The sequence below is a fragment of the Syzygium oleosum genome, unplaced genomic scaffold (assembly GCF_021117445.2).
Source record: "Syzygium oleosum isolate NSW1041296 unplaced genomic scaffold, Sole_v2.1 Sole_v2.01, whole genome shotgun sequence".
Taxonomy (NCBI): domain Eukaryota; kingdom Viridiplantae; phylum Streptophyta; class Magnoliopsida; order Myrtales; family Myrtaceae; genus Syzygium; species Syzygium oleosum.
The window spans coordinates 23,776,584-23,792,911 of NW_026607485.1; the positions used below are offsets into that span (position 1 = coordinate 23,776,584).

A 16,328-nucleotide genomic window follows, 5' to 3' on the forward strand; every position below is an offset into this window, starting at 1 on the left:
CCAAGAAGAAATACATTTCGGGGCTGTTTGGTAACCGGCCAAACAATACCCGTTTGTATTCTTTTGTTCCCGGGAACAAAAAAAAAACAGAAATTCGTTTGGTAAATTTTTTGTTCCCGGGCATAAATTTGTTCCCAGAATCAGTTTTGAAACAGAATCAAGAATAAAAAAAAAATTGATTCTTGATTTTGGGAACAAGAATCATAAATAGAAAAAAAAAATTCTTCTTCTTTGAGACCGGCCATACGCCAAGGCCGGCGAGGGCTGGACCCTCACGGCCTGGGCGAGGGCCGCCCTCACCGGATCTGGCAAGGGCAACCCTCACCCAGGCCGCAAAAGCGGCCCTCGCCCCGGCCACGAGCTGTCCAAAATGGTTACCAAACGCACCCTTCTTGGCAGTGAATGATTTACATAAATAGAATAAATAAATGGCCGGCCAATTGCAGCTAGTACCTCGAGCCTACCTCATCTCCTACCATAAATCATACTTTACACATCTAGATAAACAGCTAGCCACAAGAGAATACGCCGGGACGTATCAATCCTACGGCTTCCTCAGGGCAGATGTCGCACCCATGACCACAGCCAGGGCAAGACCAAGACCCGCTCCAAGAGAAGCACCAACAGTGGCAGCTGACAGAGAGGACTTACCTTGAGAATCTCGGCCTGTGTCAATTGACAAGGCGCCCTCTCGAGCCAATTCTACGGCAAGTCTTTCTTTTGCAAGCTCCTGCGATTTAATTCAAATGAAACAGTGTAGTAAGAAGAAGCTCCAGGTTTCGAAAGTCAAACAAGAAATGAGACTTATGGGACATGACCCAGATGCAAAATCAATTACTAGAAAGAAATCAAAACGAGAACAGCAATCCATAAAAGTGATATTCATTGAACTGCCGAATTGATGAAACGTCCACAGAATTCCTGGCAGCTTGACCTGTGTACATAATTTCCATCTTTACTTTGCACTCGATCACTAAACTGAAACCAAACAAACCGCATCGAGGTGCTACTATATCTAAAGAGTTCAAAGTGATATAATCCCAGTTTCCTATTTGCAAGTACTATACGTGACAGTAAAACCAGAAGAGATCCATAAACGCGAGATTAATTGAACTTCTGAAATGATCAGATGTCCATACAATACTCGCAAGGCTGACCCTGGAGTAATTTCCATTTATACTTCACACTCAATCACTAAACTGAAGACAAAAATACCGCATTTATATGCCGTTAAAGCGTAATCTTTTTAATCAAAGTAAAATGAGAAACGGGTCCTTTGCAAGTATTATTCATGACAGATAACAAATCAGTAAGCAAGAAAGTATGGGTAAGACTTGCACCAAGCAAACCAGTAGAAAACCTATATGTCAGAACTTGTCAAAGCTATAGTCATCATTATGATAAGATTACCGGAATTTTACATGACGATTTCCAAATTATGCTGACTGACAAAAATTTGATTAACCACACAACGAAACCAGGTCAGCATACTCTCCAACTATTCCTCCCAGAAAACCATACAATTCAAAACATGAAGAGAGAATGGTCATTTGGTATTTTACCTCTAAAGAGGCTTCCTCCTGGCTCCGAAGCACTCTATGGATAAGATGACACAGAGAGTTTACTCCCTCAACTGGAAAAACAGTGTCCTTCCTCTGGAAAGGCAACCTGATAAAACTCATTGGAGCAAACATTCGCCTTTGTGTATTCACTTGCCCATCAGAACTTCCAGTAGCTGCGCTCCAAGACAGAGAAGCGGTTGCGGCATCAGGCATGACATAAGGGCAGGAATTGACAACCTCAGTGTGGCTTGGCGTTGCTTGATACTCATGAAGAACAGTATCAATGGCTGCCTTTTGCTGGTGGGCACTGACGGAGAACTTGTTTGTTATGGCAAGAACCCAAGGGATTCCAAGAGCTTTAGCCTCGTCTAACAAGAATAAGAGAGCTGGCCTCTTCTCCATTCCGTTTGGAGTGTTAGATTGAGGTACTCGATGGGAGAGATTATGCACAAGCACAATCAAATCTGTCTTCCGACTAAGGTCATGGATTCCCTTCCATAATTCATCCCTAAATCGCGAGGTCTCCATTTTCAGCTCCTTCACCACATAAAAAAGAAATAAGAAACAGAAAATAATGCAGAATGTGAGCCAAAAATACTCAACTACACAATTAACAAAAGAAATAAATTTAATTAAACAGAAAGAAGTTAGATTCTGGTTCATGCTGGCTTGGGACAGAGGAAGGAAAGGAGGGAGGGGACATATTGCTTCTGTCAACAGCAAATGTTTCGTGCAAGCTAAAGATGAAACAAAGAAAGCAGCCATGCTTAATACCAAAATTGTTAAGTAATCAGAAGATACTCACATAAGATAATGCATCAAAACAATCATATCAATCCACAAATACTAAATATATTGCATGTCTAGGTCCGGGCAACAGTATGTGAACTTTACGAAAAGTTATAATGGCTCTTACAGATTGTGATAGGAAAGGAAAAATGAAAAGTAAAAAAGTTACCTGAAGATTAACTCCCACAGAGTCCGAGTAACAAATGCCACCAGCAATGGCTTCTTGGACATCAGGCTCTGGAAGCAGACTCTCAATATTAGCAATTGTCATTGTTCTGCCATGTCCCATTATTGCCTTGAAAAGAGAAGTTTTACCGGCACCCTACACCAATAGTATATGCAACACTTAGTTATATTCTTGGCTTAAGAAACTGAGACAAGGTATAAGTTCTACATATTAGAATGACAGACACAAGTGTCACAAAATGATATTAGTAATTATTGAGAACAAGTCTACCTCAAGGCCAAGCAGTCGGACTCTTCGAGTTCTAAGATGAACCTCCCTGGAGACCGTGGCAAAGTCGCTTGTGCAAAATATACATAAATCAATTGGATCAGCTAGACATGTGATATTCCCTTCCTTTGATGAATCTGAGTTTTGCACAACATTCATTTTAACAGATTCTGAACGGATCGAAGAAAATGGGGGCATCAAAGGATCTACAACAATCTGATGCTGTGGTGGCCGTTTCAATGGAGAACCCACTAAGACTCGCATCTTTTGTAATTCATGGTCATCATGACCAGAAGAATATGATGGGGCAGATGGAAAACTCTCCACCGTTGTTGACCGCCTGTTGAAGATTTAATAAGTCAGGTGAACAATTGTCAAAGATTGAGAATGACAAGTGAACACACAAATGTTAACGCCAAAAAAATAAAGACAGGGCACAAGAAAAGTGGTGACAAAAAGAAAATACTAATGTTACATGAGGGAGATGTCCACTACTATTACTATAAACAAAAGCAGCTTTTGCTACAACAGAAAAAAAAAAGGAGTATTACACACTCGGAGTCCGTCCCCCCTGCTACTCAAAGTAATCATAGCGTTCAGGATATAAGCTCAATCTTCTCCTCGTACGTCGAACAATCAGATGCCACTTGTCGCGGCTCCCGCTAGAAAAATCTGTGCTAGTAGAAAATGAAGGCTTCCACTAACATGTCTGGAAGTTATACCTCATACGCATAATTTAGGCCGACTGCACTAGTGGGTATTACAAGCAAATTGTAGAACCATCAAACGGTCTGAATATTTTCCAAGAAAGCACAATTTACAAACCGGAACACAGGTCGCAAGAAAAATAGTCCTGAACATAAGCGTAATCCCATCCTCTCCCTATAAGCAACTAATTTAGTGAATTGGCACTTGGCCAAATATATTCCACAGGCGGCTAGGAGAAGCTACAACTCAGCTTGGAGAAAGATGTTTTTATCCAGGAAATATTCTTAACAGATTTGTCAGAACCACTAATGTAAATAGCGGCAATCAGTACTGTGAACTTGGCATCAGTCTTTACTTTACATGTTCTGTCACTCAAGTCTCGAACCATAACAGGTACCAAACGCCAATGAATGCAACAGATAATAGATCGCATATCTAAACCTCATGCCAGAATAAATATCACCACAACTTCTCAGGTAGTCCGCTAGGATGCTTGTGGAACAGAACTCGTGCTTCACCTTTTTATATCCGATATGCGATAAAGCAGCAATCAGGCAAATGCATGTTACAAATCTCTACTTTACTTCACTATAAATGATCCCACGCAGCATAAGTGGGAACATGTTTCAGTTCATGATAAAACACTATTGAGCTTCTTATGTTTCTACATGAAGCTGATAGAGCTATCACTGCATTTCACGGTAGTCTTTACTCTCGATAGATTTAATTGAGAAACAACTCTTTCCCAAAAAAAGTAGATGAATAGACAGATCTAGAAAAAAAGTCCAACATGGAAAATCCAGTGTATATAATATGAGGTGAAATGTGCCATACCAGGTACCATTCACCTGAGCATGTACAAAGGTGCACAGATGCAAACCAAAGCCAGTGATATCTACTTTGAATGGTTCTCCATTCTTTTCTCCAAGACTACCACTCCAACCAAGAGGAACAATTGAAGTAGCCGAGCAAATGGTTGGGGCCTCTACAATATGCCCCAGCTCTACAGTGTCTGCAGCAGTAAGACTTAGCCATTGCTGTAGATGAGGGAAGTGCTGCATTTGTTCTCTTCCTAGAAAAGCTAAGGCGTTATCGCTCATGCAAAGGTCATAGATCCTGCCAAGGCACAGATGCACTTAAAAAATGGCAACATGAATGTAGCAAAAGTAAAACCATCAATCCTGGATCCGTTTGCCGGCCCTTTTCTGAATACAAACCTAAGCCACCAACAACTCATGGCGATAAGCCAAAAAAGACCCAAAGGCACTAGTGCCAGAAATATTCTCACACCAACAGCAGAATTGGATGACCAGTAAAACAATTTCCCGCAAAAAGGAAATACAAAGAGTTATGCCTGTATAAAATGGTGAATAACCATCTTTCCTCAAAAATGTTTAGAGAAAATAAACTTCGTTGCTAGAAATCTAAAAGTACGATACACTGAATTTTAGGAGGATATGAACATTGCAGTAACCATTTTAGCATACATTTGTCAAGTCGTTAACATGCGAATTAAGAAAGTATCTTCTTTTTTTTTTTTTTGGTAAGGAAAAGAAAGTATCTTCTTAGTGTTAAGCTACTCCAAAAATGCCTCAAAATATGGTCCAAGCTTTGAAATTGATTAAAATGAGTTCATATGTTAAGCAAATTCCACTCGAAAAGGATAAGAATGTAAGAAAAATGAGGTGAACTTATGTTTATTTGCCAAATTAAAATAACTTCAAAAGTCATGTTTGCCTTAAAGCCATTGTAACAAAGTAGATAGGACCTTAAAGAACAGAAGCTCAATGTAGGAAAGAGAACTCCTAGTTGAACAACACGAAAAGATATAATGCAACATTTTGGCAAGATAACAAATATGCATTTAAGCTGTGAAAATGGGAAAAAACAAGAATAAATTTAAGAAAGATAGACACTGACGGATCCTAAAGTTGTTAGAACTTCAACTGCTGATAAGATGAGCACGGTGGACTCTGATTCTCGGGCAAATTACCTCTGAAATCGAGATCGATAAGACTTCATAGAATGGGATTGAAACCGTTCTCTTAGCTCCGCAATCACAGATCTAACCTGAAAATGCCTTTGCCAGAAGAAGCAAAAAAGATCAGAGATCCTACAAGAACTATAAGTAGAGAGCCAATCAAAAGTGGAAAGGGACTCAATAAGAATAAAGAATAATCATTAAATATCACAACTACACTAATTAACCCAACCTAAAAAGCGATTTCATGGCAATAAAAGCTCGTACCGATGTCAGCTTCGAATACTCCGCTCCTGACAGTGATTCCACGGATGTATTGCCAAGAAGATACAACTGTTATAACCCAAAAATTCACAGATAATTTTATTATCAGAAAGAACTTGAAATGAGCAAAGCATATGAGCTAGATACAAAGCAAAGCAACAAGAATGATACTATGCTTCTCCCACAGATGAGCAAGCCCAAAAATAAGGTTATTTTTCATACCCTTCATTACTCCACTGAGAAAACAAGAAAAGCTTTACCGAACAATCAAGACGTCCCTATCACAACATAAATGCTCCTACTGGGTCTAAAAACTGACACTCTGCAGGTGCTTATAGAATGTCTTATGACCAAATCCAAATAGATGCTAGATATCGGCAGCTAACCAATTAGTCGGCATTGACCAAGGAAATTGATGTAGATTGACATGTAAACCTTAAAATCAACTAGTCGCCATCGACCAAAGAAACTGATCCAGATTGACATGTAAACCTTTCCCTTGTTAAATTAAAACTCATGCCACTACTTCCCATAGAAGTATCAATCGAATCTGACAACTGACAACTTGAACACTCAATCATCTAGTAAAATAGCTTATATGCTAGAAGTACTAAAAGCCCACTAAAAGTTGTTACTATTACTCAATGGTGTCCAAACTTCAAGGGAGTGTATCATCTAAAAAGCCCAGTATATAGTTTCAAACTTTAAGTGAGTGTTTGAACAAGTGAGGCATATGTGGAAAGCAGCTGGCTTGTTCAAATACCTAATAAGACTTTACCACATTACTTAGTTAATAACTTATAGTATACTTCCTTAATACCTCTACCATTATTAAAAGAATATCCCACTGCACCCTTGCAGTCAGATTACCAGCTAAATCTCAGATAGCAAAACACAAAAACTTAAGCGGCAGAACACACCTGCCCAAATGGTACATATGATGGTAAATAAGGCACCCTGCGCCATGTCCTGCTATCCCCACCTTTCTTGCCATTATTTTCCATCATCTTTCCAGACATTGTCATATCCGATGACCCCTTATCTGTGTCAGAGAATGGTTTTAAAGAAATACCATCAGAACCCTCTTGGATCTCAAGAGATTGTGCTTCGATTACTTCATCTTCAGGCACCGCAGAAATCTTAGTAGATGTTTCTAAAGAATCAACGTGCTTTCCACTGAACTTGTTGAATTGTCTTATCATGCCTTCCAAGGGAACAAGTCTTGAAAGTCTCCAGAAGGATTTTTGCACAGGGCCCAATCCCAGAACCAACTGTTCACCGTCGTTTCCTTTCTTTAATTTCTCTCGCGGTCCCTCTCGTTTCATCACTAGATTATGGGAAGCTTCAGGATCAACTTCAGTAGGTGTCAATGGCACTTGAGAATTATAATGATGAAAATAAGCAGGAGATAAAATACGGGGCACCAAATCTTCCGGAATACAGTAACTCTTGAAGAATTGCTGCCACCCTTTTGTATTGACATAGCTGAAAGGAAGAAAAAAGAGGCTCTAAGAAACATTATGAACTACAGATTTTACCAAAATATCAATCAGAGCACATTCAAAAATTTTGGTCATTAACAAAAGCAAGAACAAGAAAAAATGAAAAGTGACAACCAAAATCAGCTCAAATCATGGTGGAAGAACTCTGCAACATACTCTCTTAAGGCGGCATTTCCAACAGGGGGCTGTGAGAATGTTACGCATTTGACTGGAACTTTTTCAGTTTCCTTTGATGAAGAGGAAGTAGATATTACCCTCAAAATGGCAAGCGTAGCCAATGCTGCTACCTGAATGTACAGGAGAGGAAGTAACTGGATCATTAGTCTCGCAAAGCACATCTAGTTTATTACAAATCTGACCGTACTTACTGCTCCACCAAGTGAATGTCCACATAAAACAAGTTTCCTCTTCTTCTTCTTCTGAGCTAGACGGTACAACTCCAAAGCAGGTATTCCTTTGGCACGAGCCATAAACCCCTATACAATTAGATAATTATAACCCTTATATGTGAAAACAGGATGGATATTGGGAAGAAAGTTTAAGCAATAAAACAAAGCACAAGGTAGAATTATTAAGAGATTAGCCGCCATAGAAATTAGGCATTAAGAACTTCAAAGTCCATCTTACCCGATGAGCAGCTGGTTTAGGTACATCTTTTGGCTGCTTAACCCTAGTCCCGACAGAATTTGATGAACCTTCCACACTTTTCTTTGAACCATCAACTTGGACAGCTTCGGTGCCTTCAATACTTTCAGAATCGTCCATATCATCGTGAAAAATAGCACTTTGCAAGATATTTGCATCAGCCATGACATCCCTTAAAGGTGGCAATTCGAGAAAAAAAAACACTGTTAGAACCAGCTAAGGAGCTAATGCATGCTTATATTGTTCATTGTACGTACTTGTACTGCTTTGTACCAGCAAAGGAAGCAAATAATGTATCACCTGCTTCAGCCAATAAGTATCTGCAAGAAGAAGAGAAGCGGGGATAGTCGACAGATTAATAGGCGAGAATGCTTAATAAACAACAGCCATAAAAAATGCACCTATTTATTGCCAAGCAGTTTAACCAATTAAAAAGTAATCTAGAAAGAGATTTCATTCACGAGAACAAAATTGCAAGTTTGAGGGGATGAAAGTTGAGCCTTGGAGCAGTAGGCTAGCCACAAATGCTACAGCACTTGATTACTAAAGCAATGAAAAGTCATCTAAAAAAGGGGCCATGCAGTGATCTTGAGTATGTATACTGTCAGATTGGATAAAATAATTGCATGGGAACACAAAACGCATTAAAATCTAGACTCTTTTATTCTCTCGAGGCATATTAAACAAAATCTGTATTTATATATGACGTCAAGAAAAAAGTGTACTTCACATCACATATCAGAAGGAAAGCAGAAAGACAATGTATGCAGTTAGATAATGGACGTATTGACACAATATTCAAAGACAAAAACCTGTGAGGAACATGATCTGCTGAAGGTTGAACACGCTCCAGAGAAACAACCTGTCCTCCAAAATCAGCCTTGAATTTGTTTACAGCTCGAACAAGCTCAGTAGAAGGTCTCTGCAGAAAAGATAATTTTATGTCATCTATCTCTCCATATAGATACACAAAGTAAACATATAAATATACATATATTGTTATGTGAAACTGGCTTTTCTAGAATTTGCCTATAGTGTTCTTGCTTCACCTTTCTATTTCAAGACTAATGGGCTTTTCAAGTCATGTGAAACTGGTTTTCTTGTTAAGCTATCACATAACAAGCCCACTATATGCATTTAATGCGTCTCTTAACACTCTCTCTCGCATGTAAGTCAGGTCCCCCACATTAATTAAATAGGATATGGACGAAAGACATCAACCAAACAACCTATTGTTGGAACAATAGAATATGAAAACTTGTAAAATAGAAATAAGAGGAAGTTTCTGAATTTTAAACCCCTAACGTATTATATGATAGGATCGTTTTTCCCAAAACGCAAGTGATTTCTTGTTAAAACCAAAAATGACAAGAAATGGGCCAACAATGCTGTATACATAGCATATCTTTTAACACCTACTAAAACTAATTCTCACGCATAACTTTCATATTGATACATTCTGGTGCAACTACACACTAATCATCAAGAACTATACCCAATAACCCCAGCTTCAGTTCAGACCACACTACTAATACTCTATCTAACTAATGAGTAAGCAAGTTCAAAGTCTATCAAACCAATCCATCATCCGCACTTTCAGTGTTGTAGATAAACAAAGTTCACAAATGATTACGCTATATAGCCAACATCTTCCCTATCTGACTACAAATATCGTGGGAAGAAGAACTTTAACAATTTCTTTTTATGACAGATACAAGGCCAGAAGCCCCTTCCAGCTATAGAAAAATAACGACAGTAAATAGCCAACATCTTCCTACTCTGACTAAAAATATATGGGGAAGAAGAGCTTGTTATTGTCTTGTCATGACAGATACCATGCTAGACAAGAGCCCATCAACAAGACCCAAAAATGGTTTCTGATCAAGCATACGGTTCCCTCCAACCCGTCCCAACTATTCAATCACAAATAGATCATCCCTGTTTACTCCTCAATATCCCCATTCTTTCTTTGTCCACTACGCCTTCAAAGATTTTTTCTCTCCATTATATGGATCCATAGATAGGAAGTCACCGTGGATTGTAAGTATACAAAGACATCAACTATAAGATTGACGGTCATGGGGATATAGCTCTACGGAGACAGCCTGATCAAAGTAAAAGCTTTAGATTAGTCCCCAAAAGAACAATATAACCTAATTTAATTCTTCCAAGTGATGTGCATGCAAGTCCCAAGTTGCTTCTTAGTTGCCAAGTTAAAAAATCCCCCATTCAAGTCCAAATCATTCCAAGCATTCTGCAGCTTATCTTGGGATGATGACAATCACACAAAAGAACCAAACATAACGATCACTTTCCCTTGCTCTCCATGGCATGACAAGAATGCCAAAACAGTTGTACAAAAATTGAAGACAAAATCCAGTCAAAATGCTGACTTCTAGAAATACTCGATACCTCGTACACTCTGTACGCGGGATCTCTATCATGTCTAAGATGGCTAACGTAATAGATCATCCAGCAAAACTATTCAAAAATTCTGGGAGGACATATGTCAAGAAAGAATCTCAGTTTTGCACGTTCCATCCCACCTTCCACATAATGGAAATCCAATCTGCAACAAAATCCCCAATAACATCCACACACCCCAAAAAACAGGAAACGACCTCAACTTCCGAGCAACAAGACAGTCTACCTCAGACCCTGAACTACTGTAGTCACTGACAAAACACTAATAAAGAGCTCCAACCAGCCCTTGGTTCACAAAGCTTTTTCAAATCGAAATGCCTCATTGCCAAGCAATGGTGCCATTTCCCTTGCACTAAAGTAACAGCACTTCCCCCGGACAACTTCCAAACATGCCCGGGGTCAGCCACCAGCTCCAAACCAAAGTCATGCGAATGCCACTCTATTTGACTACAGATTCACTAACAGAAATAACCCCTCTCCCCCAATTTCAATAGTGTCTGGCAATTTGATTGCAGCAGAACGCGCCAGCCGAACTGGAACTCCTCGACTTCCATCAGCGGAAAAAAAAAATATATGTCCAAGACGTGCTAGGAACAGCACTAGAGGAGTTGACTAGTTCAGGCCACAGTGCCACTCAGCAGTCAGCACTGATTCCAACTACACAGAAATGAGCATTCACCTATCCTAGCTTAAACGGAAAACAGACACCGCCGCCTCTCTCCTCACACACTATCTATCGAATCCGAACCAATGCCCGGACCAAACACCGCGGGAGCTAGCCAACCAAGGCATATATACCTTGTAGACGCACTCCGAGAGGACCATGCAGCAGAGGATCTCCTGCAGCTCGGCGACCGACTCGGCCTTGGCGGCGAAGCAGAGGTCGTGGAGCTGCTTGCGGCGGCGCTCGTACTCCTGCTGGATCAGCTTCCGCCGCTCCCGGCGCTCGTGGCCGGCCCACGGCGGGGGCCACCACCGCGTCCGCCACTGCAGCAGCGGGCGGCCCCACGGCACCTTGAGGAACCGCGCCCGCTGGTCCCTGATCCACGTCTCCACCCTCGCCTGCATCGCCTCCATCGCCTGGACGCTGGGGGAATCGAGATTCCGCGGCGCGATCGGTGCTCTTGGATTTGATGACGCGAGAGAGAGGGAGGAAGGTATGGAAGGTGAACAGCGTCCGTGCGCGCTTGATTGAAGAAGAAGGAGAAGGAGAAGGAGGAGGAGAACGAGAGGGAGAAGGAGGAGAATATGCGAAGGAATAATTTACAAATCGAGACGGTTTTTCTCTGATTGCGAAATGAGAGAGATTTGCTTCTGCGATCGCTTCTCTCTCTCTCTCTCTCTCTCTCTCTCTCTCTCCCTCCAGCTATGCTTGCGGTGTTCTCCTTCCGAGTTCCGACAATCCGACTTAGCATGTAAGCTTTGAAAATTTTATTTTTTAAGGGATGATTGCACCGTAAATGTTAAAACTTTTATCGTGAAAATGTGATTGAGTCGTAAAAGTGATCAAACTGATGTAATCGAGTGGTTCCGTTAACTTGATCCAATTTGGTGAATGATTTTATTATTTTCTCTATCTTTCGCGACGCTGACGTGACGGCGCCGTTTCGATCCAAATGTAATTTTTTAATACAAATTTCATTTGAGTTATATTAAAGAATGCACAAACTTAAAAAAAGAAATACAAAAAAGGAGGAAAAAATTAGGCAAGAGCTGCCCTTGTCACCATCATCGCCCCCACCATCGCCGACGAGATCGCTAAGCCCCGACCAAGGCCTAACAACCCTTGCATGGTCTAGCGACCCCGCTAACCGTAGGCAAGGGCCGCCACTAGTGACCCTCAGCCAGATTGGAGCGAGGGCCTACAGGCCCTTACCTGCATTCGGCAAAGTCATCGACAGCTCGCCTAAGTTCCCATTTTATTTTTCTTTATTTCTTTTAGTTTGCTTATTTTAAATATAATTTGTATTAAAAATCATATGTTGATCAAAATGATATCATTTTAGCCTTATATTTCATGTTTTAGCCACGTCATCGCCACGTAAGAGAAAGAAAATAATACAAAAAACAACGACAGCATTTTCCATTAGCCAAATCGAACGGAGTCCACGAAAGGATTTGATTGCATCGACTTTTCAATGTACCACGACACCATTAGTTGTCTCGATCTATTTTCTCAGGATTTTAACACAAATATTGAAAACAAAGATAAAAGAGATAAGGGCAACCTTAAACTTTTGTCAGATGCTTAATCTACCGTATGAGATGCATTCTTTTTATCTTATCGAGTCTTTCAATTAAATTTTTTAATCTATGACTATTTTCTACGGTTATAAATGAGTACAAATACTTACTTCGACACACAGATTGTATTGTTCAACCTCCGACTTGAACTCAAATTACAGAAGGAAAAAGAAAACACCACACGCGAAAAGAAAAGAGAGAGGAGGCACGCCACCTCACATCGGGGCAATGTCATTGCCCCGACAGCCCCGTTCGATGATCGGTGGTGGCCCTGGCCAAGAATCAAGGCGGGCCTCCGACGGCCGCTGCCCTGACCACCCTGTTCGATGATCGGTGGTGGCCCTGGCCGAGAATCAAGGCGGGCCTCCTGTTGCCGACCGCCGGATCTCTAAGATGAGGCGGTGGGCCAAGACTTCCAAATGGGCCGGAGAGATGACATCCCTTAACACAGCCCACTTCCAACATCACCGGCCCCTCTCTGCGACTGCAGCTTTGTGTTGTTTGATGCTTTATGGTATCAAAACATGCCGTTCTCGTCTTTTGGCAAAAGGGCAAGAAATGGTCTTCTTCTTACCAAGCGCGGCGTTGCAGTGGTACAGGGGTCGCGTTATTTTCCGCGGAGCCCATAAGTTGTAGCCATGTCGAGAGCGTATCCCCTGTCAAATCGTTAATTTAGCTGGGCATTCATCACTTCACGTCGAGAGACTTCCCAATCGTGGAACGCTGATCTTAGGCCCTTTCCCGTCTCTCTCTCTCTATGATAACGTCCAGAAGGGATAGCCTGCGCCGATCTTCTCCCTTCATCCTCTTACTTGCACAAAAATGGAAAGACAGAAGTACATATGAAAAATCAAAGAACACCACACAAAGTATATCTCAAGCTCGTGTTCAAGGGGAACACCCGTGTAAACCCGATCGACGACACATTACAGCCAGCCGGACATAGAGTCCATGCGAGAACCAATACGACCCCACCAAATTAACGGTCGCGATTCACCCCGATCGACCAACTACGCCGGAACTTTGCGCTCGCAAAATTATTTCGGCCCAAAAAATGAACAGAGGAGGGGATGGATGCCACACAAACTTTGCTGAATCTCCAGCCCGATTCCACTACGGTCCAAACAGGGAAAAATTGAAGGCCCAAACCCACAGCCGCGGCAGCCAGCAACGAGATGACGGACGAGTGACGCGGACGCGACGTCATAAATCCAAAAAAATTTCCCCCCCAAAATCTTGCTTCGAGCCTAAATGCTGGGGGACGTCACATGGCAATCACCGTGACATGGGCCCCAAAAGATCCTGCCAGTTGCACGACAAACTGGAGGAAAGATCGCCGAGCATTAAAATAAGGGAAGACCCCAGCGCAAGCGTCCCCGAGTCCACGCCAAAAGCCACGAAACGTACCGAAAGCTTTTGGAATCAGCAACGGATTCCAACCTGTCCACTTCACGTTTCGGACTTCTCTAACAAACGAACGAATGGAAACGAAACGACACGACCCTCCTCCTCCCCCCCCGTGAACGAATTGGCCGCGGCGGCGGAACCCACGCCTAACCTTTACCCGTATTCTTCTTCCCCCTCCCGGTCAACACGAAAATACGCACGTCGCTCTTCTTGGAAACCTCACGGTTCCATTCTTTTTCTGGTAAACATCGACATCGGTCTAATACGGTTGAGCGAGCACGGAAGACAGACTCCCATAAACAATGGATCGGAGCGACCCGTTATAGGAGTCGATGTCGTGACCATCAATTGTTTATTCTACGCTGCTAAATACTACAATTTGGGAAAGGGATAATGATCGGTGACAGGAATAGTCCCTGAACTTTGGCCCGACGTGCAATGCAGTCCATGGACTTTTAATTTTTTCGATATAATTTCTGAACTAATCACCTTATGTTCAATGTGGTCCCCGAACATTTGGTACATATTCAATAGGGTCCCTGAATTTAAATTAAGGGAAGATTAAATTGAACATTTTTAAATAATTCATGAACTAAATTGAATATGTACCAAAAGTTCACGGATAAAAAAATGATGGAAAAGAATAGTTGATCCGATCAAAACGTCCCATCCAACGCCATGGTCCCAATTCATTCAAGAAATCATGATAATACTTTGGTCGCGGTGAATGATTATGACGCTTTCATGCCTTGTGCATCTCCCATGCTCGCATGAGAAAAACCCATTTCTTGTTGCTCATGATGACGCTCAACCACCGGCTTTCGTAACCAATCCTTTTGCCCATGCAATGCCAATGATAACATAGAGAACGTCCGCAAACGTCGTTTCTTCCCATGGAATAAAGATGCCTCTTCGACTTGCACTTTCAATCGTAACAAGCCCAAAACCACAACTACTGTGTGATCGCGTGTCTCCGGGAATCATTCAATAGGGAATCGACTCGTCTTTTAATACAACCGTTCAATTGAGATTGACGGGTCGAGTTAATTTGATGCGCGCTTCGATAGAGCACCGGGTACAAATTTGATTCAATCTCTTACACGACTTGAAGAAACACTAGTGGATGCTCGGAAAATTACCGAGTAAATTAAAGGTAGAGCAATTGATAGTCGTCAACATTCGTACTATTTTAGGCAAATTTAAATTTTTGCTAAGGATAAACGAGCCTGTAAAATGATATTACCGATGCCGAGGCTTCGAGAAATCCTAGTAAATTTCACTAGATGGAGACATTTGAATCATAATAGAATAGTCATACAAGAAAGTTGGTGGATCTCTAAGACAGAGAAAAAGTTTAACCCCCCCACATCATCATGGCCTTGAACATACTTTTTGCCCCCAAGCTTTAGCACTTCCCACTTTAATCTGGACTCTTCTCCATGTTTTGTTACTCCTCCTAGCGAGAAGACAAGACGAGCTAACTACTGCATATGACGTCCCCAAACACGCACGGCACACGCAGACTAGAATCCGACGATCATCGTAAGATCAATGGTTGTAATTCACTCGGAGTCCAAGCAAGGTACTTGCGCATTTCCAAGCAGAGAGGACACAGACAGCTCCGACAATCTTACATGGGAATCCTAGCAAACGAAAAGGGGCAACACGTAGAGCATTTTACAGAAAGCAAAAGAGAGAAAGAGAGGCAAAGGAGGGGGCTGGCTAATAATGAAAGCGAAAGCAGTGGGGGGCACTATAACAACCATTTGGCATCGACTGATGAAAAAGTCAAGAGATCCATCAATTAGATTAGGCCCCACTAAGTTGATTTTAGTGCTTAATCACTGTGGTTCGGATTCCAAATAACTTCGCAAAATAAAGAACTTTGCTTTATTAAGCTCGATTGAAACTTCCAACACCCCATTCCATCACTCACCTAACCTCTTGGTTCCTATGCGGCCCCGTCTTCCTTTTCCTCGAAGCATTAGACACGACACGACCCGCTTTAACACCCGCGTTGAAACGAGCCGCGATCTAAGTCAAGATTGGGACATTCATGTAAAATAGCCACGTTACCTAATTTAATGATTCGCGCGCATCAAAGTCGCGACCCCTCTGTCGAGTCGACCAATTTCTCCGAATTTCTTCACCGTGGACGCTACGCGGCTCGAGGAAAGTGCGAATGTAAGTGACAAAGGACGTCCCCATCCACTTTTGTTAGTAGAAGGTAAAGCGTGCTTTTCTTTTGGCAAAGCATTGCCAAAAACATAAAGGCGGGTCCATCAGCTGTTCCCATGGTGGATGTCTCCATCGCCTACATCTGCAAAGCCTCGCTGTAACTGCTCGAC

General features: G+C 41.8%; 1 protein-coding gene across 1 annotated transcript; it reads right to left on the reverse strand.

Moving 5' to 3' along the window:
- Positions 1-374: 374 nt before the first annotated feature.
- On the reverse strand, positions 375-11,514 carry LOC115676081 (uncharacterized). Its single transcript, XM_030598941.2, has 14 exons — positions 11,128-11,514; positions 8,718-8,827; positions 8,163-8,225; positions 7,888-8,077; positions 7,629-7,736; positions 7,417-7,547; positions 6,679-7,243; positions 5,762-5,827; positions 5,507-5,583; positions 4,348-4,629; positions 2,809-3,145; positions 2,521-2,673; positions 1,563-2,099; positions 375-730 (listed from the first exon to the last, which is right to left on the reverse strand). Exons 1-14 carry the CDS (start codon positions 11,404-11,406, stop codon positions 545-547), a joined length of 3,084 nt encoding a protein of 1,027 aa, XP_030454801.2. The 5' UTR covers positions 11,407-11,514; the 3' UTR covers positions 375-544.
- Positions 11,515-16,328: the final 4,814 nt, after the last annotated feature.

Coding starts and splice junctions, on each gene's coding strand:
- LOC115676081 (XM_030598941.2), bottom strand. CDS start 11,406: ATGGAGGCGATGCAGGCGAGGGTGGAGACGTGGATCAGGGACCAGCGG. Junction 8,226..8,717: donor GCAGATCATGTTCCTCACAG/GTTTTTGTCTTT, acceptor TTCTTCTTGCAG/ATACTTATTGGCTGAAGCAG. Junction 5,828..6,678: donor CATATGTACCATTTGGGCAG/GTGTGTTCTGCC, acceptor GGGTTATAACAG/TTGTATCTTCTTGGCAATAC.